Consider the following 23081-nt stretch of genomic DNA (forward strand, 5'->3'; position numbering starts at 1 on the left):
ATGATGAGCACACTTCTCTTGTTGTTCCTGCTGCTGCTGGTGCTGCTGCTGCTGATGATGATGATGATGATATTGACTTTTCTGTTCCTGCTGCTGCTCATGATGATGATGCTGCTGATGATGATGGTGATATTGACTTTTCTGTTGCTGCTGCTCATGATGATGCTGCTGCTGATGATATTGACTTTTCTGTTCCTGCTGCTGCTCATGATGATGCTGCTGCTGCTGATGATGATGATATTGACTTTTCTGTTCCTGCTGCTGCTCATGATGATGATGCTGCTGCTGATGCGGCTGTTGCTGATGAGCACACTTCTCTTGCTGTTCCTGCTGCTGGTGCCGCTAATGGCGATGGTGATGGTATTGACGCGTTTGTTGCTGCTGCTGCTGCTGTCGATGATGATCCCACTTTGTCGCAGGGTTTGGAAGGGAAGATTGGCAAACCTGGAGAGAGAGGAAAAATTGGACGAAAGGTACAACTAAAACATGTTTTATTTTGCCAGGTGAGGCCCACTGAGCTATGTATCTCTTTTTCAGAAGTGGCCTGGCCACAAATAATAGCTCAACAAAGTCGCTTATCACGTGGTAACTGCTTTGCTGTAGCCAAACACTTTGAACACGTGAGGTCGACTCTAAATACAGAGGGAAAAACCGGAGGACCCGGAGAAAAATCCACGTGACCAGGGGGAGAGAGAGAGAGATACGCAAACCCCCAAAAACACAGCAGCAGGCGGCAGGGGTGGGATTGAACCCACGACCTCCTGTATACCAGGCGAGGTAGTTAACAGCTCCTAGCCACCGTGATGATGATGATGATGATGAGAGAGAGATACGCAAACCCCCAAATATACAGCAGCAGCAGGCGTCAGGGTTGGGATTGAACCCACGACCTCCTGTATACCAGGCGAGGGAGTTAACCTCCCGCCGCCAACACGCGCGCACGTTCTACTAAAATCACGGCTCTGCAGGCTCACGCTATCCTCGAGTTCGCATCCCAGACGAAGCGTTGGCCCGGCGTCGATGCTCGACTCGCCGACGAGAAGTCCGGAGCCGTCGCCGATGAGGAGCTGGAGCGTGATTGGTCAGAGTCTCATCGATCGATTGGCCACGCGTATAAACAATAAGAATAATGATGTATGGGCGTTGAACTTCTTTCGCCAAGTACGTTGCCAACCGTGCTAATCGGAGGTGTGGGGGGAAGGAGAACAAACTAAACAGAAAGCAGTTCTAAAGAAATTATTTTGTCACTGTAGACGATTTAAAAGTGCATCTTAGCTCCCACTGGCTTTCTAACATCGGAAGGAAGAAGCGTTCCAGACGGCCGCACAAATGCATCCGAAAGTGCAGTAACCGTCCGTGTTCGATGACTAGCAGCCAAAATCCGCCTGGATCTCATCGGCATCGGTCATGCTTGTTAAACACGTGACGTTCTCGACGGGTGGTGGAGGGCTTCACGACAATACTTTTGGCCCCTAAAAACTGCCACCAACACACCGTGTGGGCCCGAATCAAACTCGTTCACTCACCCACTCGCGAATTCACTCACTCTTGCAAATCTGACTCTGCTGGTCTCTTGAGATCACGTCTGGTCAAAGCAGAATCATCCTGATAACTGAACTCGCTCGCTCATCATCTCACTCACCCACTCATTCACTCACACACCAGCTTACTTGCCCACTCATTCCTTAACACACCCACACACCTACTCATTCACTCACTCATTCCCCCATTCATTCATTTACCACATTCGCTCACTCATTCTTACAAATGAGACTATTATGTTTCTCGTGATTTCTCACGGTTAAACAAAATAACTTCCTTGTTTGTTGTTTATTGTTGTTTATTGTTGTGTTTAGCTTATTGTTCTTAGCTACTGTCTATTGTTCTGCCGCTTATTGTTGTTTATTATTGTTTGTGTATTGCCATTTGTTGTTTATTGTTGCTGTTGTTGTTGTGTTTCATACCAGGGTGACAAGGGTCAGCTGGGCCCCGTGGGAGAGCAGGGCACCACGGGCCTAGTCGGGAAGGATGGAGACACGGGGATCAAGGGCGTTCGGGGCAGCAGAGGCCCAATGGTTCATTATTATTCATTATTATTAGTTATTCATTATTATTATTGCACTCTGTTACCCAGGAAAGCTCATTGATCTCTATCTGGATTCTATCTGGATTCTCCCAGTTACATGCTAATTTCTGACTTTAACACCCTGCTGATCCAACACTTTAACACAGCTATTTCAATGCTAAATTCTCCTGTTTGATTGTAAACTCCTTTGTCAAGGCGCTTTACCTCTCCCACCTAGCTTAAAAGATGCTGCGAATCTTAGCAGCGTTCATTGAAGCGCTGTCATCCCGACAGTTCTGTTCCTTCACCTGAAGAAGGCTACTTGTGTTGTGGCCGAAAAGTCGTGATAATTTTATTGTCTTGTTTTGTTTGTTTTATTCTCATTCTGCGTGACTTTACCGAAAGAACCAAGAAGATGACTCTATCTGAATGTCTCTGTCTCTGATCTCTATCTGTCTCTGATCTCTGTCTCTGACCTCTGTCTGTCTCTGATCTCTATCTGTTTGTCTCTGATCTTTATCTGTCTGTCTCTGTCTCTGATCTCTATCTGACTGTCACTGACTCTGACCTCTGTCTGTCTCTGATCTCTATCTGTCTGTCTCTGATCTCTATCTGTCTATCTCTGATCTCTCTCTGTCTGTCTCTGATCTCTATCTGGCTGCTTCTGTCTCTGATCTCTATCTGACTGTCTCTGTCTCTGATCTCTATCTGGCTGTTTCTGTCTCTGATCTCTATCTGGCTGTCTCTGATCTCTATCTGTCTGTCTCTGTCTCTGATCTCTATCTGACTGTCTCTGTCTCTGATCTCTATCCGTCTGTCTCTGATCTCTATCTGACTGTCTCTGTCTATGATCTCTATCTGTCTGTCTCTGATCTCTATCTGGCTGTCTCTGTCTCTGATCTCTATCTGACTGTCTCTGTCTCTGATCTCTATCTGGCTGTCTCTGATTTTTATCTGACTGTCTCTGTCTCTGATCTCTATCCGGATGTCTCTGTCTCTGATCTCTATCTGTCTCTGTCTCTGATCTTTATCTGACTGTCTCTGTCTCTGATCTGTATCTGTCTGTCTCTGTCTCTGATCTCTATCTGGCAGTCTCTGTCTCTGATCTCTATCTGTCTGTCTCTGATCTCTATCTGTCTGTCTCTGATCTCTATCTGACTGTCTCTGTCTCTGATCTCTATCTGTCTGTCTCTGATCTCTATCTGTCTGTCTCTGATCTCTATCTGACTGTCTCTGTCTTTGATCTCTATCTGTCTGTCTCTGATCTCTATCTGACTGTCTCTGTCTCTGATCTCTATCTGGCTGCCTCTGTTCTCTATCTGTCTGTCTCTGTCTCTGATCTCTATCTGTCTGTCTCTGATCTCTATCTGACTGTCTCTGTCTCTGATCTCTATCTGGCTGTCTCTGTCTCTGATCTCTGATCTCTATCTGTCTGTCTCTGATCTCTATCTGTCTCTGTCTCTGATCTCTGTCTGTCTCTGATCTCTATATGGCTGTCTATGTCTCAGATCTCTATCTGGCTGCCTCTGATCTCTATCTGTCTGTCTCTGATCTCTAACTGTCTGTCTCTGATCTCTATCTGACTGTCTCTGTCTCTGATCTCTATCTGGCTGTCTCTGTCTCTGATCTCTATCTGACTGTCTCTGATCTCTATCTGTCTGTCTCTGATCTCTATCTGTCTGTCTCTGATCTCTATCTGTCTGTCTCTGATCTCTATCTGTCTGTTTCTGTCTCTGATCTCTGTCTGGCTGTCTCTGATCTCTATCTGACTGTCTCTGTCTCTGATCTCTATCTGTCTGTCTCTGATCTCTATCTGACTGTCTCTGATCTCTGTCTGGCTGTCTCTGATCTCTATCCGACTGTCTCTGTCTCTGATCTTTATCTGGCTGTCTCTGATCTCTATCTGACTGTCTATGTCTCTGATCTTTATCTGACTGTCTCTGATCTCTATCTGTCTATCTCTGTCTCTGATCTCTATCTGTCTGTCTCTGTCTATGATCTCTATCTGTCTGTCTCTGATCTCTATCTGTCTGTCTCTGATCTCTATCTGACTGTTTCTGTCTCTGATCTCTATCTGGCTGTCTCTGATCTCTATCTGACTGTCTCTGTCTCTGATCTCTATCTGGCTGTCTCTGTCTCTGATCTCTATCTGACTGTCTCTGATCTCTATCTGACTGTCTCTGATCTCTATCTGTCTGTCTCTGATCTTTATCTGACTGTCTCTGTCTCTGATCTTTATCTGGATGTCTCTGTCTCTGATCTCTATCTGTCTCTGTCTCTGATCTTTATCTGACTGTCTCTGTCTCTGATCTCTATCTGTCTGTCTCTGTCTCTGATCTCTATCTGGCTGTCTCTTTCTCTGATCTCTATCTGTCTGTCTCTGATCTCTATCTGTCTGTCTCTGTCTCTGATCTCTATCTGACTGTCTCTGATCTCTATCTGTCTGTCTCTGATCTCTATCTGTCTGTCTCTGATCTCTATCTGTCTGTCTCTGATCTCTATCTGACTGTCTCTGTCTCTGATCTCTATCTGTCTGTCTCTGATCTCTATCTGACTGTCTCTGTCTCTGATCTCTATCTGGCTGCCTCTGATCTCTATCTGTCTGTCTCTGTCTCTGATCTCTATCTGTCTGTCTCTGATCTTTATCTGACTGTCTCTGTCTCTGATCTCTATCTGGCTGTCTCTGTCTCTGATCTCTGTCTCTGATCTCTGTCTGTCTCTGATCTCTATCTGTCTGTCTCTGTCTCTGATCTCTGTCTGTCTCTGATCTCTATCTGGCTGTCTCTGATCTCTATCTGGCTGCCTCTGATCTCTATCTGTCTGTCTCTGTCTCTGATCTCTATCTGTCTGTCTCTGATCTCTATCTGACTGTCTCTGTCTCTGATCTCTATCTGGCTGTCTCTATCTCTGATCTCTATCTGACTGTCTCTGATCTCTATCTGTCTGTCTCTGATCTCTATCTGTCTGTCTCTGTCTCTGATCTCTATCTGTCTGTCTCTGATCTCTATCTGTCTGTCTCTGTCTCTGATCTCTGTCTGGCTGTCTCTGATCTCTATCTGACTGTCTCTGATCTCTATCTGTCTGTCTCTGATCTCTATCTGTCTGTCTCTGTCTCTGATCTCTGTCTGGCTGTCTCTGATCTCTATCTGACTGTCTCTGATCTCTATCTGTCTGTCTCTGATCTCTATCTGTCTGTCTCTGATCTCTATCTGTCTTTCTCTGATCTCTATCTGTCTGTCTCTGATCTTTATCTGACTGTCTCTGTCTCTGATCTCTATCTGTCTGTCTCTGTCTCTGATCTCTATCTGGCTGTCTCTTTCTCTGATCTCTATCTGTCTGTCTCTGATCTCTATCTGTCTGTCTCTGATCTCTATCTGACTGTCTCTGTCTCTGATCTCTATCTGTCTGTCTCTGATCTCTATCTGTCTGTCTCTGATCTCTATCTGTCTGTCTCTGATCTCTATCTGACTGTCTCTGCCTCTGATCTCTATCTGTCTGTCTCTGATCTCTATCTGACTGTCTCTGTCTCTGATCTCTATCTGGCTGTCTCTGTCTCTGATCTCTGTCTCTGATCTCTATCTGTCTGTCTCTGATCTCTATCTGTCTGTCTCTGTCTCTGATCTCTGTCTGTCTCTGATCTCTATCTGGCTGTCTCTGTCTCTGATCTCTATCAGGCTGCCTCTGATCTCTATCTGTCTGTCTCTGTCTCTGATCTCTATCTGTCTGTCTGTCTCTGATCTCTATCTGACTGTCTCTGTCTCTGATCTCTATCTGGCTGCCTCTTTCTCTGATCTCTATCTGACTGTCTCTGATCTCTATCTGTCTGTCTCAGATCTCTATCTGTCTGTCTCTGTCTCTGATCTCTATCTGTCTGTCTCTGATCTCTATCTGTCTGTCTCTGTCTCTGATCTCTGTCTGGCTGTCTCTGATCTCTATCTGTATGTCTCTGTCTCTGATCTCTATCTGTCTGTCTCTGATCTCTATCTGACTGTCTCTGTCTCTGATCTCTGTCTGGCTGTCTCTGATCTCTATCTGTCTCTGATCTCTATCTGTCTGTCTCTGATCTCTATCTGACTGTCTCTGTCTCTGATCTCTGTCTGGCTGTCTCTGATCTCTATCTGACTGTCTCAGTCTCTGATCTTTATCTGGCTGTCTCTGATCTCTATCTGACTGTCTATTTCTCTGATCTTTATCTGACTGTCTCTGATCTCTCTCTGTCTATCTCTGTCTCTGATCTCTATCTGTCTGTCTCTGTCTCTGATCTCTATCTGCCTGTCTCTGATCTCTATCTGACTGTCTCTGTCTCTGATCTCTATCTGGCTGTCTCTGATCTTTATCTGACTGTCTCTGTCTCTGATCTCTATCTGGCTGTCTCTGTCTCTGATCTCTATCTGACTGTCTCTGATCTCTATCTGACTGTCTCTGATCTCTATCTGTCTGTCTCTGATCTCTCTCTGACTGTCTCTGATCTCTATCTGTCTGTCTCTGTCTCTGATCTCTATCTGTCTGTCTCTGTCTCTGATCTCTATCTGTCTGTCTCTATCTCTGATCTCTATCTGTCTGTCTCTGATCTCTATCTGACTGTCTCTAATCTCTCTCTGTCTGTCTCTGTCTCTTATCTCTGTCTGTCTCTGTCTCTGATCTCTCTCTGTCTGTCTGTCTCTTATCTCTATCTGTCTGTCTCTGTCTCTGATCTCTATCTGGCTGTCTCTGATCTCTATCTGTCTGTCTCTGTCTCTGATCTCTGTCTGTCTCTGATCTCTATCTGACTGTCTCTGTCTCTGATCTCTATCTGACTGTCTCTGTCTCTGATCTTTATCGGGCTGTCTCTGATCTCTATCTGACTGTCTCTGTCTCTGATCTTTATCTGTCTCTCTCTGATCTCTATCTGACTGTCTCTGTCTCTGATCTCTATCTGACTGTCTCTGTCTCTGATCTCTATCTGTCTGTCTCTGTCTCTGATCTCTATCTGTCTGTCTCTGATCTCTATCTGTCTGTCTCTGATCTCTATCTGGCTGTCTCTTTCTCTGATCTCTATCTGGCTGTCTCTGATCTCTATCTGGCTGTCTCTGATCTCTATCTGGCTGTCTCTGATCTCTATCTGGCTGTCTCTGTCTCTGATCTCTATCTGACTGTCTCTGACCTCTGTCTGTCTCTGATCTCTATCTGGCTGTCTCTGATCTCTATCTGTCTGTCTCTGTCTCTGATCTCTATCTGTCTGTCTCTGATCTCTATCTGGCTGTCTCTGATCTTTATCTGACTGTCTCTGTATCTGATCTATATCTGGATGTCTCTGATCTCTATCTGGATGTCTGTCTCTGATCTATATCTGGTTGTCTCTGTCTCTGATCTCTATCTGGATGTCTCTGTCTCTGATCTCTATCTGGATGTCTATGTCTCTGATCTCTATCTGTCTGTCTGATCTATATCTGGTTCTAGATTTGAAGCTTTCGTGACTGCAAGGATCCATACTCTTTGGTTCTATTCAGTAAAGTCACGTAGGTAAAAAATAAAACAACTATATCTGGTTGTCTCTGGTCTCTATCTGGATGTCTCTGGTCTCTATCTGGATGTCTCTGTCTCTATCTGGTTTTCTCTATCTCTGATCTTGATCTGGATGTCTCTGTCTCTGCTCTGTATTGGCTCATATTACTGGTCCTATTTTGTTACGTCTTTTGTTCCCTTCCATCAGCATCACGACCCAGCATCCCTCCCATGCTGGTCTCACCTGGACGCACGGACTCACCTGTCGGCGCCCTGAGTGTGCGTCGACATCTCAGATCGGACTCGTGCCGGATATTGGTTATTAACTTTTTTCTTTTATTTGTCTCCTCCCAGGGTGCACCGGGGCGAATGGGAGTCCACGGCGAATCGGGCATCCCGGGGAACTCGGTGAGTGTCCGCGGTAAACGTGAAAAAAATATATATACACTGTAAGTTAAGGGGGTTCATATGAATGTTGTGTCGTTAACTCGCCGCCACCACCTGACACGGCCAGCCAATCGGTAAGGTTGTGTGTGTCGCGTTAACAATAACATGCCAATTGGCTGCTAACGTCAGCTCAACCGGGTTGTGTGTCGGAGAGTAAATCGAACAAACGATTACAAATTTGAGTACCGTGAGGTAATCGCTGGTGATTACATCCAGCATCATCAGGCGTTTTTACTCTCCCGGCACACGACCGGTTAGTGCCGAACTAGTATCTAATTGGCACGTTCTTGTTTACGTGACACAAACCTTACTGATTGGCTGTGCCGGGTGGCGGTGGCGGGTTTAGCGACACATTTACACGGTCTAACCTAACAAACCTCCATTATGGATAATATTGGTCGCGAAAGCCCTTCCACGCGTTAGACTGACCTCCCGTATATTTGCGAGTGAGGAAGGGTAAAGACATTGTCGTTTTTTAATAATCTTGACACACATTCATAGTCATCGTCTCCATGTAAACTCTGGAACCCTTTTTTCCATTATCAAAGAATTAAAAATATTTATTGATTTTTACCCTTTCTGGCAATAAAAATAGTGTTAAGGTGTTCAAACACAAGGAATCAAGTTTCTGCGTTAACCACACACAGAAGTACTTGTGGTGAACATGCAAATGCAAACGTGGCTCTGACACTAACGTATGCGATGCGTCGCTTTTGACCCTGATTGGCCTACACCAGAGCCGGCGGCCTTCTTCATGGCCCAGCCTCACCACAAGTGTCAGACCAGAGAAGAACGCCACAAGGCGAACAGGTCAAGGACAATGCTACTCGTCTAAGAGCGTTTATAGCTCGGGGTGAGCAACTATGAAATGGGACCTTTTTTGCCAGTGTCAAAGTGTAAAAAAAAAATAAGAATGTTTTTTCTACCCTTTGCGGCAATAAAACAGCTGTACGTTCAAACACCAAATAGAGACATTTTGCAAGGGATGAAGTCTGCATGAACCCCACACGCCTCGTGGAGTTGTTCTCTGGTCTGATACTGGTGCTGAGACTGGGCCGTGAAGAGAAGGCCGATGTCTCTGCTGTAGGCCAATCAGTCTCAAAGACGGTGCATCATACATTAGTATCAGAGCCGTGTTTGTAGTTGGCATGTTCACCACAAGTGCTGTGTGTGTGGTTAATGCAGACAATTTATTCATTGTGAAAGGTTTATATTTGGTGTTTGAAAATCTTAACACCCCCCCCCCCTGTTTTATTGCCAGAAAGGATAACGCTTATTCTGATTTTTTTCATTTGTGTAAACTTTGTTGGCGGTGTTGTTATTATTGTTGTTGTTATTGTTATTCAGGGGCACAAGGGCCCTCTGGGCCCAAGGGGAATATCTGGGCCCAAAGGTGAAAAGGTGAGATACACTTTTGTTTTTTAGTTTAGGATATTTTTGTCGTCGAAACTCCAAGCACCGCGGTATGACGTCACGTCGAAGCTCCAAGCGGCGCGGTATGACGTCGCGTTGAAACTCCAAGCACCGCGGTATGACGTCACGTCGAAGCTCCAAGCACCGCGGTATGACGTCGCGTCGAAACTCCAAGCACCGCGGTATGACGTCGCGTCGAAACTCCAAGCGCCGCGGTATGACGTCGCGCTCAAACTCCAAGCACCGCGGTATGACGTCGCGTCGAAACTCCAAGCACCGCGGTATGACGTCGCGGACATCCCAACCCCTGTCCTGCCTGATGGTGCCGGGGGTAATCACTGGCGGAACGTCAGTACTCAGACTGTACGTGTTGTGGATTTGCTCTCCAACACACCGGTTTGTCGTACTAGTGACGAATCAGCACGTTTCTGTTTACGTGACACAAAGCTTGCACGAAGTTTACTCATCGATAGATTTACGCGTGATAACCCAAAAAAAGCCTACATTGTGGATCCCATCACCCGCTGGAGGGAGCTGAGGTCACGTGCGTCACTGACGTGGTGGTCTCTAAAAGTCACTGAGGCTGACGGATTGAGAACAAAAAGCAAGTTTCTGTTTACATGTGGAGACACAGAACGTCGTCCTGCATCAGAATGTACAGGAGGAATCCGATGAGCTATGAAGCTTTTTTGTCACAGATGTCCAGTAGTGGGCACGGAGTAAGAAGGTTAGAACAACAAACAATAACAACAACACGATAGTGGTGCTAAGTACAATAAGGTAAACAAATCACCCAACACACAAACACAACACAACACTAAACCATCCCCCATCCTACCAGGCAAAGCCTACGGAGGCTATTACTTATCTTTCAAAAGCGACCAGGTCACAAATGATAGCTCAACCATGTGGCAACAATCTGAGTAGTTTAAACGCATGTTTCTAAACGTGGAGGGAAAACCCGGAGGACCCGGAGAAAAAATCCACACGACCACGGAGAGAGAGAGACGCAAACCCCAAATATACAGCAGCAGGCGTCAGGGTCAGGATCGATCCCCCGACCTCCTGTACACCAGGCGAGGTAGTTAACATCTCATAGCCACCGTGATGATGAGAGAGACACGCAAACTCCAAATATACAGCAGCAAGCGTCAGGGTCGGATCGAACCCACGACCTTCTGTACACCAGGCGAGGTAGTTAACATCTCATAGCCACCGTGGTGATGATGATGATGAGAGAGAGAGAGACACGCAAACTCCAAATATACAGCAGCAGGCGTCAGGGTCAGGATCGATCCCCCGACCTCCTGCACACCAGGCGAGGTAGTTAACATCTCATAGCCACCGTGATGATGATGAGAGAGAGAGACACACAAACTCCAAATATACAGCAGCAGGCGTCAGAGTCGAGACCGAACCCACGACCTCCTGTACACCAGGCGAGGTAGTTAACATCTCCTAGCCACCGTGATGATGACGAGAGAGAGACGCGCAAACTCCAAATATACAGCAGCAGCAGGCGTCAGGGTCGGGATCGAACCCACGACCTCCTGCACACCAGGCGAGGTAGTTAACATCTCATAGCCACCGCGGTGTCCCTTAATTAAAAAAGTAAAGTATTTAAGTTAGAATTGCATCATCAATTCCGAAGCTTTGGAAAGGCTGTAATACAACAGCAAAAACAAGACCACACCAAGACCACACACAGACCCTCAATAAAAATGAATTGCCAGAGCGGGCAAAACCTGTTCTTATTTTTCATCATTTTGGCAGCTGGCAGATAGGTCCCCGTAGATAGAACGGAGCTCTGCGGATGTTTAGTTTTAGCCGTAGTGCTCCTTGAAATGCAATATTGATCTATTTTTTTTCCTTTTTTGCACTGGACGGATACTTTTGAAGGGGGAGCTGTTGCCAATAATATTTGGCAATTCAGCCGCATTTTATTTTTTAACAAGACGGACTGCTGCTGATGAGATCCAGAAGGTCGAAACGGAACTGAACAGGGCCCCATCGTTTAAATGGAGTGCTCTTGCCAATAACATCTGGCAATCCACACCGCATGTGTTTAACAAAACGGACTGCTGCTGATCAGACCCAGGCGGCTTTTGGCTGCTAGCGATCGAACGAGAGCGGTCACCGCATCGCGCGGCGCTTTCAGATGCGCTGCTTCTGCGGCCGTCTGGAACGCTCTTCCCTTCCAATATTAGGAAGCCACTGGAGCTGTGATGCACTCTTACATCATCATCCTCATCGTCCAGATTGACAAACTCAATTCTTTAGAACTGCTTTTTCTGTTGAGTTTGCTATCCTTCCCTACGTACGGTGCGTTAGAAAGACCAATATACATACTGCCCATAGACTCAGCATTACCAATAGAATCAACACTGCCCATTAACTCAACACTGCCCATAGACTCAGAATTACCAATAGAATCAACACTGCCCATAGACTCAGCATTACCAATAGAATCAACACTGCCCATTAACTCAACACTGCCCATAGACTCAGAATTACCAATAGAATCAACACTGCCCATTAACTCAACACTGCCTATAGACTCAGCATTACCAATAGAATCAACACTGCCCATTAACTCAACACTGCCCATAGACTCAGCATTACCAATAGAATCAACACTGCCCATTAACTCAACACTGCCCATAGACTCAGCATTACCAATAGAATCAACACTACCCATTAACTCAACACTGCCTATAAACTCAATACTGCCCATAGACTCAACACTGTCAATAGACTCAACACTGCCCATAGACTCAACACTACCCATTAATATTCTTAGTTTTTTCGGTAAAGTCACGTTGAAGAGAAACAACAAAATAACAAAATATATATAAAACAATAAAAAATTCTCACGACGTTTCGACCATAACTCAAACGGTCATCATCAGGTGTGTCGGTTTGCATAAATTTATTTTGAAAATGGCATATTTATTTATATATATAAAAAATAACGTTTGCGTCACGCGCAACGATTGGCAGTTTGCCAGGACTAGTCCATCTATTTTTTGAAAAGAGGAGGGGGGAGACGAAATTTGTTTTTATGTATGCTGTCTGAAAGCCACTGTAAGCGTGAACAATCAATCAAGAACTGAAATGATTTATCAAATCTTTCCAATGATTGCTAAGATAGAATCCATCTTCTCGGTTGAAATTGTCTCTGTTTGTATATGTGGATAGCCTCATGAACGAATCTCTCATGGAAGCCAGATGGCTTACAAAGAACCTCCGTCTTGGAAAAGTCAATGGCATGTGAGCCTACTGAATTAGAACAATGATCTGCTACGGCCGAGGTGTTGGTCCTACCGTGTTTAAGGTCTGCTTTATGTTCACGAATGCGGTCCGAGATATGGCGTTTGGTTTCTCCAATGTAACTACTACCACAGAGGCAACTTAGTTTGTAGACACCAGGGTATTGTATGTCCGGAATCACATCTTTTACAGACGGAACCAGATCACGGATTTTATGTAATGTGTTGAAACGGACCTGGATCTTGTGTTTATTCAAGATTTTGGAGATCTTTTTTGTGATCCCAGCAATGTAGGGTAAAGTGATGGTTTTGAAAGGCTCCTCAAGAGGGTTCTTCTTCATGGTTTGAGTGATAGCTTTGCGGATTGTATAGTCGGAGTAACCATTAGCCCTAAGAGCTTGGTGTACGTGCTTGAGTTCACTGCTTATGTGTTCCTGGTCGGATATGCATTGGGCTCTTCAACGTGACTTTACCGAAAAAACTAAGAATATGAATTACTGCAGTCACGAAAGCTTTAAATCAAAATTTAAAACTACCCATTAACTCAACACTGCCTATAGACTCAGCATTACCAATAGAATCAACACTGCCCATTAACTCAACACTGCCCATAGACTCAGCATTACCAATAGAATCAACACTGCCCATTAACTCAACACTGCCCATAGACTCAGCATTACCAATAGAATCAACACTACCCATTAACTCAACACTGCCTATAAACTCAATACTGCCCATAGACTCAACACTGTCAATAGACTCAACACTGCCCATTAACTCAACACTGCCTATAGACTCAACACTGCCCATAGACTCAACACTGCCCATAGACTCAACGCTACCCATAGACCCAACGCTGCCCATAGACTCAACACTGCCCATAGACTCAACACTGCCCATAGACTCAACACTGCCCATAGACTCAACGCTACCCATAGACCCAACGCTGCCCATAGACTCAACACTGCCCATAGACTCAACACTACCCATAGACTCAACGCTACCCATAGACCCAACGCTGCCCATAGACCCAACACTGCCCATAGACTCAACACTGCCCATAGACTCAACACTGCCCATAGACTCAACACTACCCATAGACCCAACGCTGCCCATAGACTCAACACTGCCCATAGACTCAACACTGCAACTCCAATTATCACGGTTGGCTACGTACGGTGCGGAAGATGTCCAACACACGTACACACAAGATCGAAATTGCCCCACAGTTTACTTGCTTAAACGCTGCTGGATAGTATTGATCTGGAAAACCACCTGGGCTGATGGATTAAAATTTATTTAAACGTATAACCGTTGCTTCTTTATTCTTGGCTCTTTCTGTAAAGTCACGTGGAATAGGTTCAAAGAAAACAACAAAAATAACAAAAACTACGACGTTTCGATCGCAACACAAGCGGTCGTCTTCAGGAAGAAGAAAAAAAAGAACACGCATTGAGTAATAATAGGGTTTTTCCCCTTTTTTTCTGGCAACAAAACTGAAACCGTTTAACAAGGATTCATGTTACTGCATTAACCACAATACCTGCAGTCAAAATGCAAACAAAAAACACACTATGATAATATATGTGGCATTGTCCTTGAAACTGATTGGTGCACACCAAGGGACGGCTTTCTTTTAAGCCTCGACCCAATTGGTGCTCGACCAGATGACGCCAAAAGGCATTGTGGTTAATGCAGTAACATGAATCCTTGTAAAAAGGTTTCAGTTTTGTTGCCGGAAAAAAAGGGGAAAAACCCCTATTATTACATTTTGGAACTGGCAAAGGAGGTCTAATAACACGCATTGAGATTTTTCAGATGATTTTGCCGTTATGAATGTCCAAATGATGGTGCCGCTTTGTGGAACTGCCATCGTTCGTGGTGGCCAGGTGGCTTCTAAAAAAAATAAGTCAACACCTCCAGTGGGCTTTGCCTGGTAGGATGGGGGATAGTTTCGTGTTGTTGTTTTGTGTGTTGGGCGATTTGTGTCTACCTTTCTTGTACGACGTTTCCATAGCAACACAAGTTGCCGTTGTTGCTTGTCGTTGTTACGTTCTTACCCCGTGCCCACTACTGGACTTTATAGCTCACCGTATGCCTCCTGAAGTAGCAATGCAATATTGTGATTCGTGAGCGGACATGTGTGTTGTGGTGAGCAACGTGTGTGTGTGTTCTAGATTTGAAGCTTTCGTGACTGCAAGGATTCATACTCTTCGGTTTTTTGGTAAAGTCACGTAGGTAACATAAAATTAAAACAACTGAATTAAATCACGACGTTTCGGAGGCAACACAAGCTTCCGTCTTCAGGTGGAACAGTCACAGCAGAATAGCTATACACAGACACAGCAGAATAGAATAGCTATTATGTACACAGTCACAGCAGAATAGCTATTATTTCCACAGACAGCAGAATAGCTATTATATACACAGACACAGCAGAATAGCTATTATATACACAGACACAGCAGAATAGCTATTATTTCCACAGACACAGCAGAATAGCTATTATATACACAGCCACAGCAGAATAGCTATTATATACACAGACACAGCAGAATAGCTATTATATACACAAACACAGCAGAATAGCTATTCTATTGTACTGTGTCTGTGTATATAATAGCTATTCTGCTGTGACTGTTCCACCTGAAGACGGAAGCTTGTGTTGCCTCCGAAACGTCGTGATTTAATTTAGTTGTTTTCATTTTATGTTACCTACGTGACTTTACCGAAAAACCAAAGAGTACAACGTGTGTGTGTGTTGGTCCAGTAAAAAATGGATATTTGTTTTTTTAATCCGCACGTTTTTTTGGCTGCAGGGAGAACAAGGGGAAGATTGTAAAGGGGAAGGCCCCACTGGACCACCCGGCGAGAGAGTGAGTGCAGTGCGGCAACAGCGGAGCGAGTCGCCCAACGTTCTCGGCCCCCATACCAAACAAACTTAGAGTTCAGAGGTCACCCCCCCCCCCCCCCCCCGTATCGCCTCTGACGGACTGTCGGTGCAAAGTGCCGTCTGTGGCGAATCTCAGCGGCCCCTGAAGGCCGGGAACGGCAGCACCACGCCCGACCGCCTTTGTATCCCCAGTGGCAATGTTTACTACACAACCGCACCAGGTACTCATTTGAGGCTGGGTCGACCTAGGGGAGCCCCAGGACGAGTTCAGATAATCGTTACCGGTGTTGGCCACGAGCGGGTTTGTAGCACAGCGCGTTAACCGCTGCACCTCTGCTCCACGCCATCACCACAGACAAATACAAAAGAGTGAAATTATACAAATATACACAGACACGATAACTTATGAGACAGACTACACCAATGACAATGGAGATGATGATGAGGATGAATACAATGATAATGTTTAAAATGACAATGATGGTGTAATGTAGGTGATTATGAGGACGGATGAAAATGATGTTTAAGATTCTGATGGTGACGACGATAATGATTATCAGCAATTAGGATTATTCATGATGAATCTATTAACAATGATAATTATTACCAATGCCCCGGTATTGCGAGTGATGACACTGGAGTGATGTTCGTGTTTAAGGGGTCCCAAGGCAGCCCTGGAGAGAAGGGGCTCTCGGGAGATCCGGGATATCCGGTCAGTGATGGAGACACTACCAAAATGTCTGCCTACATCCCATTAATGGACACTGACCCACAGACTCAACACTGACCCACAGACTCAACACTGACCCACAGACTCAACACTGACCCACAGACTCAACACTGACCCACAGACTCAACACTGGCCCACAGACTCAACACTGACCCACAGACTCAACACTGACCCACAGACTCAACACTGACCCACAGCCTCAACACTGACCCACAGACTCAACACTGACCCACAGACTCAACACTGACCCACAGACTCAACACTGACCCACAGACTCAACCCTGATCCACAGACTCAACACTGACACACAGCCTAAACACTGACCCACAGACTCAACCCTGACCCACAGACTCAACACTGACACACAGCCTAAACACTGACACACAGCCTCAACACTGACACACAGACTCAACACTGACACACAGCCTAAACACTGACACACAGACTCAGCACTGACCCACAGACTCAACACTGACACACAGTCTCAACACTGACACACAGCCTCAACACTGACACACAGACTCAACGCTGACCCACAGACTCAACACTGACCCACAGACTCAACACTGACCCACAGACTCAACACTGACCCACAGACTCAACCCTGATCCACAGACTCAACACTGACACACAGCCTAAACACTGACCCACAGACTCAACCCTGACCCACAGACTCAACACTGACACACAGCCTAAACACTGACCCACAGACTCAACACTGACCCACAGACTCAACACTGACCCACAGACTCAACACTGACCCACAGACTCAACACTGGCCCACAGACTCAACACTGACCCACAGACTCAACACTGACCCACAGACTCAACACTGACCCACAGACTCAACACTGACTCACAGACTCAACGCTGACCCACAGACTCAACACTGGCCCACAGACTCAACACTGATCCACAGACTCAACACTGACCCACAGACTCAACACTGACCCAGAGCCTCAACACTGACCCACAGACTCAACACTGACCCACAGACTCAACACTGACCCACAGACTCAACACTGACCCACAGACTCAACGCTGACCCACAGACTCAACACTGACCCACAGACTCAACACTGACCCACAGACTCAACACTGACCCACAGACTCAACCCTGATCCACAGACTCAACACTGACACACAGCCTAAACACTTACCCACAGACTCAACCCTGACCCACAGACTCAACACTGACACACAGCCTAAACACTGACACACAGACTCAACACTGACACACAGACTCAACACTGACCCACAGACTCAACACTGACCCACAGACTCAACACTGACCCACAGACTCAACACTGACACACAGCCTATACACTGACACACAGACTCAACACTGACCCACAGACTCAACACTGACCCACAGTCTTAACACTGACACAGCCTCAACACTGACCCACAGACTCAACACTGACCCACAGCCTCAACACTGACCCACTGCCTCAACGCTGACCCACAGCCTCAACACTGACCCACAGACTCAACACTGACACACAGACTCAACACTGACCCACAGACTCAACACTGACCCACAGACTCAACACAGACCCACAGACTCAACACTGACCCACAGACTCAACACTGACCCACAGCCTCAACACTGACACACAGACTCAACACTGACCCACAGACTCAACACTGACCTACAGCCTCAACACTGACCCACAGACTCAACACTGACCCACTGCCTCAACACTGACACACAGACTCAACACTGACCCACAGACTCAACACTGACCCACAGACTCAACACTGACCCACAGACTCAACCCTGATCCACAGACTCAACACTGACACACGGCCTCAACACTGACACACAGCTTCAACACTGACCCACAGTCTCAACGCTGACTTACTGCCTCAACGCTGACCCACAGACTCAACACTGACCCACAGCCTCAACACTGAAACACAGTCTCAACACTGACCCACAGACTCAACGATGCACAGACTCAACGCTGACCCACTGCCTCAACGCTCATCAAAGTGGGGTCACTTTTTTCCCGGGTTCACTCGGTTGGGGTGCCACGTTCACTTCTCACCGCACAGGGCCACACTGCGTCGGAGGCATGCTGTGAATGTTTAGTGATGACGACGTTGACGACGGTGATGACGATGATGATGATGATGATGACGATGATGACGACGATATTTTCATAGTTTCATAGTTTTCATTTATTAGGTATAGCCCTGTGAGCGATTCGGCTCTTGAATCGGGTGCAACCGCAACAAACACAAAAACAAAAACACGAACAAGAAAACATCTTAAAGTGACTATGTGACTGTGCAAACAGAAAATCCAGGAAAATAAACATGAAAATATTCCTGAAATACCACCGTCCACCAACGCTGTGTGCAAAAATCCCAGTGGGATGCAAGTCAAACAACAACAACAACAAGAAAACTTAGATTAAGGTCATCAGTCTAACTCTGTACTACAATAAACAATAACATGGCCAAACCAAAAAACTTTTAGAAATAACCAAAATAAAGCCATAAATGCAATGTAACAGTGATCATAGGAACTGTGACCGAATTTTTAACAATAGACTACATAAATAAATTATAACACCAAAATCTAGAGCCATAGCTGGCTGCATGAGTCACTCCACAAACAACAGGAGGATCAGTCGGAGTATCACATTTTTCAATGCACCTTTAAGATCAGCGCACTAAATCAAAATACAGATAATACTTTGCAGCGGTCATCCGGAGTGAAACATTTTATTTTATTTTAGGCCACTCGATAGCAGTGGCAGCTAGGGGTGTACAACTCCTCTAGAGCAGTTATGAGTGAAGATCTCATAGGTAGTGATTCAAGTTGCAGTTTATTGGCAATTGCATTCCAGACCCTGGGCGCATCAATAGCAAAGGCCCTTCCACCGGTTTTTGTACGGCAATAGGGAATGTGAAGCTGGTAAATGAGCGAAGACCTGAGGTCAAATTTGTTCTTTGAAACAGAGAGGAGATCCAGCAGCAGGTAGTCTGCGGATTTTTTTGTAAGTACATCGTGAATAAATAAGATCTGGTGTACAAGCCGTCGAACATTAAGAGATGTTAAGTTTGACCCAATGTAGAGATCACAGTGGTGAGTCCTATATGGGCAGTTCAATGCAAATATTAAGGCCGAGTGATAGATGGAATCAAGCTCCTTGACGATGACGATGATGACGACAATGATGACGTTTGCTTCCTAGGGTCTGGTTGGCGTTCTTGGCTCAAGAGGTCAAGAAGGCCAACAGGGATCCCCTGTAAGTATGATTATTATTCGTGTTACTCCGTAATAGTAAACGACATGATGGCAGTACAGCACGTTGGTTGATCTTCTTGGTTCTTTCGGTAAAGTCACGGGGAATGGTGACTTTACCGAAAGAACCAGGAAGATGAATCCCTGCAGTCACAAAAGCTTTAAATCGAAAAGTTGGTTGATTTTCATCTGTACGGGGATAGAGTATTCGTGCATGTCTGTTTAACTTATTTCGTACCGTACGTCGTCAACTTTGCTAATCGGAGGTGCAGTGTAGAGTCTATGGGTAGTGTTGAGTCTATGGGTAGTGTTGAGTCTATGGGTAGTGTTGAGTCTATGGGCAGCGTTGAGTCTATGGGCAGTGTTGAGTCTATGAGTGGTGTTGAGTCTATGGGTGGTGTTGAGTCTATGGGTGGTGTTGAGTCTATGGGTGGTGCTGAGTCTATGGGTAGTGTTGAGTCTATGGGCATTGTTAGTCTATGGGTAGTGTTGAGTCTATGGGCAGTGTTAGTCTATAGGTGGTGTTGAGTCTATGGGTGGAGTTGAGTCTATGGGTGGTGTTGAGTCTATGGGTAGTGTTGAGTCTATGGGTAGTGTTGAGTGTATGGGTGGTGTTGAGTCTATGGGCAGTGTTGAGTCTATGGGTGGTGTTGAGTCTATGGGCAGTGTTGAGTCTATGAGTAGTGTTGAGTCTATGGGTGGTGTTGAGTCTACGGGCAGTGTTGAGTCTATGGGTGGTGTTGAGTCTATGGCTGGTGTTGAGTCTATGGGTGGTGTTGAGTCTATGGGCAGTGTTGAGTCTATGGGTGGTGTTGAGTCTATGGGTGGTGTTGAGTCTATGGGTGGTGTTGAGTCTATGGGCAGTGTTGAGTCTATGGGTAGTGTTGAGTCTATGGGTGGTGTTGAGTCTATGGGTGGTGTTGAGTCTATGGGTGGTGTTGAGTCTATGGGCAGTGTTGAGTCTATGGGTAGTGTTGAGTTATGGGTGGTGTTGAGTCTATGGGTGGTGGGCTACGGCCGTCCCTGCTGTCTCGCTCCTCCACCTTTTGAGCCTCGTTTGGCGTGGACGCCGCCGCTGTGCGAAACCCAGCGAACATTTTTATTGTCGTGAAACTTATTATTATTTCATTTTTTCCACAACATTTTATTCTTAGGGCAATGCAGGCCCCCCTGGAATCGGTGGCCCTAAAGGTGCCAAAGGCTACAAGGTGAGAGCACCAAGTTTCATCCGTGTCTCATCAGCAGGGGCATCACGGTTTGCGAGGAGATGTTAACTGAATCATGGCTTAAAGCTTTCGTGACTGCAGGAATTCTTATTCTATTGGGTCTTTCGGTAAAAATCACGCAGATAGGTTGAACGAAAATAACAAAAAACTACTTTTTTTGTTATGAGATGTTAACTACCTCGCCTGGTATACAGGAGGTCGTGGGTTCAATCCCGACCCTGACATCGGCTGTTAATGCATACATTATATTTATAGATATATGTAATTACCAGAAAAATGTTAGTGCTGTACTAGTAACGAATTGTAAATATTGTAGTGGGTTTACTCTCCAACACACAACCGGTTAGTGCTGTACTAGTAACGAATTGTCACTGTTGTAGTGGGTTTAACTCTCCAACACACAACCGGTTAGTGCTGTACTAGTGTAGTGTTTATAATGACGAATACACTTCTTATGAGGCACACTGTTTATTGTAATACTTCTCTTTACAGTCATTAACACACAGAGGGGTATACGGTCCCCTCACCCGATACCCTAAGAAGGTACAGCCTCTGGACTTAGCGTGACCTACACACAGGTCTCTTCCTAACCTAAGGAGGTACAGCCTCCTGTCTTGGCGGGACTTACTCACAGGTCTACCGCTATCCTAGAGTCCTCCGACTGGGACCTAGGGGAGGCTATCTGACCCACCGCTGGCCCGGCGGGTCTTGACCGCTGGATGCGCCGAGCCTTAGCCCTCAGAAGGGCTGGAAGGCTGGTCCAGGGTCCTGGCTATCTTCGGCCCGGGCTTCGGTCTTCGTGTAGGGAGAGAACTCCCCGCGCTTTGTGCGGTCACCCTTCTTATACCCGTTTATGGCCAGGTGTAACCAATCCCACATTCCCACGTAGAGCTGTCTGATTGGTTCTTACCAAACTGTGGCTACGATCCACTTCACCTCGTCTGACCCCACCCGTTATGTACACAGAGGTAACGCTGCACTGCCCCTTTGATACCTAGTGGCAATGCAGGTTACGGAACAGTGAGTAGTTAACGCCTCTACACTAGTAACGAATTGTAAATGTTGTAGTGGGTTTAACTCTCCAACACACAACCGGTTAGTGCTGTACTAGTAACGGATTGTCAATGTTGTAATGGGTTTAACTCTACAACACACAACCGGTTAGTGCTGTACTAGTAACGGATTGTCAATGTTGTAATGGGTTTAACTCTCCAACACACAACCGGTTAGTGCTGTACCAGTAACGAATTGGCAAGTTTTGCTTTCGTGACACAACATTACATATTGGCTGTGTCGGGTCGTGGCGGGTTTAACGACACAACATTTATATGCAAGCGATGTAAACCTCTATTATGGATAACATTGGTTACGAAAGCCTCCTACGTCTAGTTGTTAAACTCTAAACTTGGAGTTTGCGTGTCCTCACCCGTGGTCGCGTGGATTTTTCTCCGGGTCCTCCGAGATTTCCCCCCCTCCACATTTTAGAATCAAGGTCACGCGTTTAGAGATAATTCGGCTGCTGCTATACATTTCCACGCGATTATATAGCTCAGTAGGCCTTAACTGGTAAAATAAAATAAAAATGTGTTCAAAATGTAGTAACAGAATCTATGCATGTAATAATGAAAAATAGTTTAACATCGCCCGGGCTGACCAATGTACCAGATTAATATTTCGTTTGTGACAAAAAAAGAATAACCTTGATTTGAACTGTTAATCAAATTCTTATTCTTAGGGTAGCATTTATCCGTGAGACACACCCAGAAGTAGTGTAGTGGGGAGCGGTGGCACAGAGGGTCAGCGTGCCGCACTACAAACCCAGCGACCCGAGTTCGACTCCCGCTCACGGCCACCAACACCACCGGCGACGATTATCCCCTAGGCCGGCTCAGCCTGGTGCAGCGGGTGTGGAGTTAACATCGCCGCCGCTGAGACAAAGGGCGGCCGGGCGTGGTTGCTGGCCACCCCACCGGCTCGTGCGCCATGCCGGCCTCCGCACAGGTGCTCGCGAACAGCACTTGCCCCGACATTCTGTTAAGGCTACATGGCGGGGCTGGGTGGGGATCTTTGTCTTTGTGCAGGGACAGACAGGGAAGTCTGGAGCGGTCGGAGTGCGGGGAAACCCAGGTCTTCCAGTAGGTGAAATACTGACCAACCACTCGCCCGCCTGCGCGCTCCTTCGCCCCGGGTCGCTCCACGCATTCACTCATTCGTTTATTCCTTCGGCCACTCGGCCGTTGGGTCGCGCGCGCACGAGCTTCGCCCGTTGTCGGTGAGCGATTCAAGTCGTTCATTCAG

The 23081-nt window shown here is 46.2% G+C and overlaps 1 protein-coding gene across 1 annotated transcript in view; it reads left to right on the forward strand.

Moving 5' to 3' along the window:
- The window catches only part of LOC116955462 (uncharacterized), a 200939-nt gene that overhangs the window by 145131 nt on the left and 32727 nt on the right, over positions 1 to 23081 (forward strand). Inside the window, exons 38-46 of the mRNA XM_076052996.1 lie at positions 420 to 473; positions 1968 to 2075; positions 7904 to 7957; positions 9344 to 9397; positions 15498 to 15554; positions 16230 to 16283; positions 19508 to 19561; positions 20712 to 20765; positions 22865 to 22918. Of these exons, the coding sequence (XP_075909111.1) occupies positions 420 to 473; positions 1968 to 2075; positions 7904 to 7957; positions 9344 to 9397; positions 15498 to 15554; positions 16230 to 16283; positions 19508 to 19561; positions 20712 to 20765; positions 22865 to 22918 (543 nt within the window). The remainder of the gene's footprint in view (positions 1 to 419; positions 474 to 1967; positions 2076 to 7903; positions 7958 to 9343; positions 9398 to 15497; positions 15555 to 16229; positions 16284 to 19507; positions 19562 to 20711; positions 20766 to 22864; positions 22919 to 23081) is intronic.

This window comes from Petromyzon marinus, chromosome 59 (genome assembly GCF_048934315.1).
Source record: "Petromyzon marinus isolate PM22_M1 ecotype Great Lakes invasive population chromosome 59, UKy_Petmar_22M1.pri1.0, whole genome shotgun sequence".
In the NCBI taxonomy this organism is placed as follows: Eukaryota; Metazoa; Chordata; class Hyperoartia; order Petromyzontiformes; family Petromyzontidae; genus Petromyzon; species Petromyzon marinus.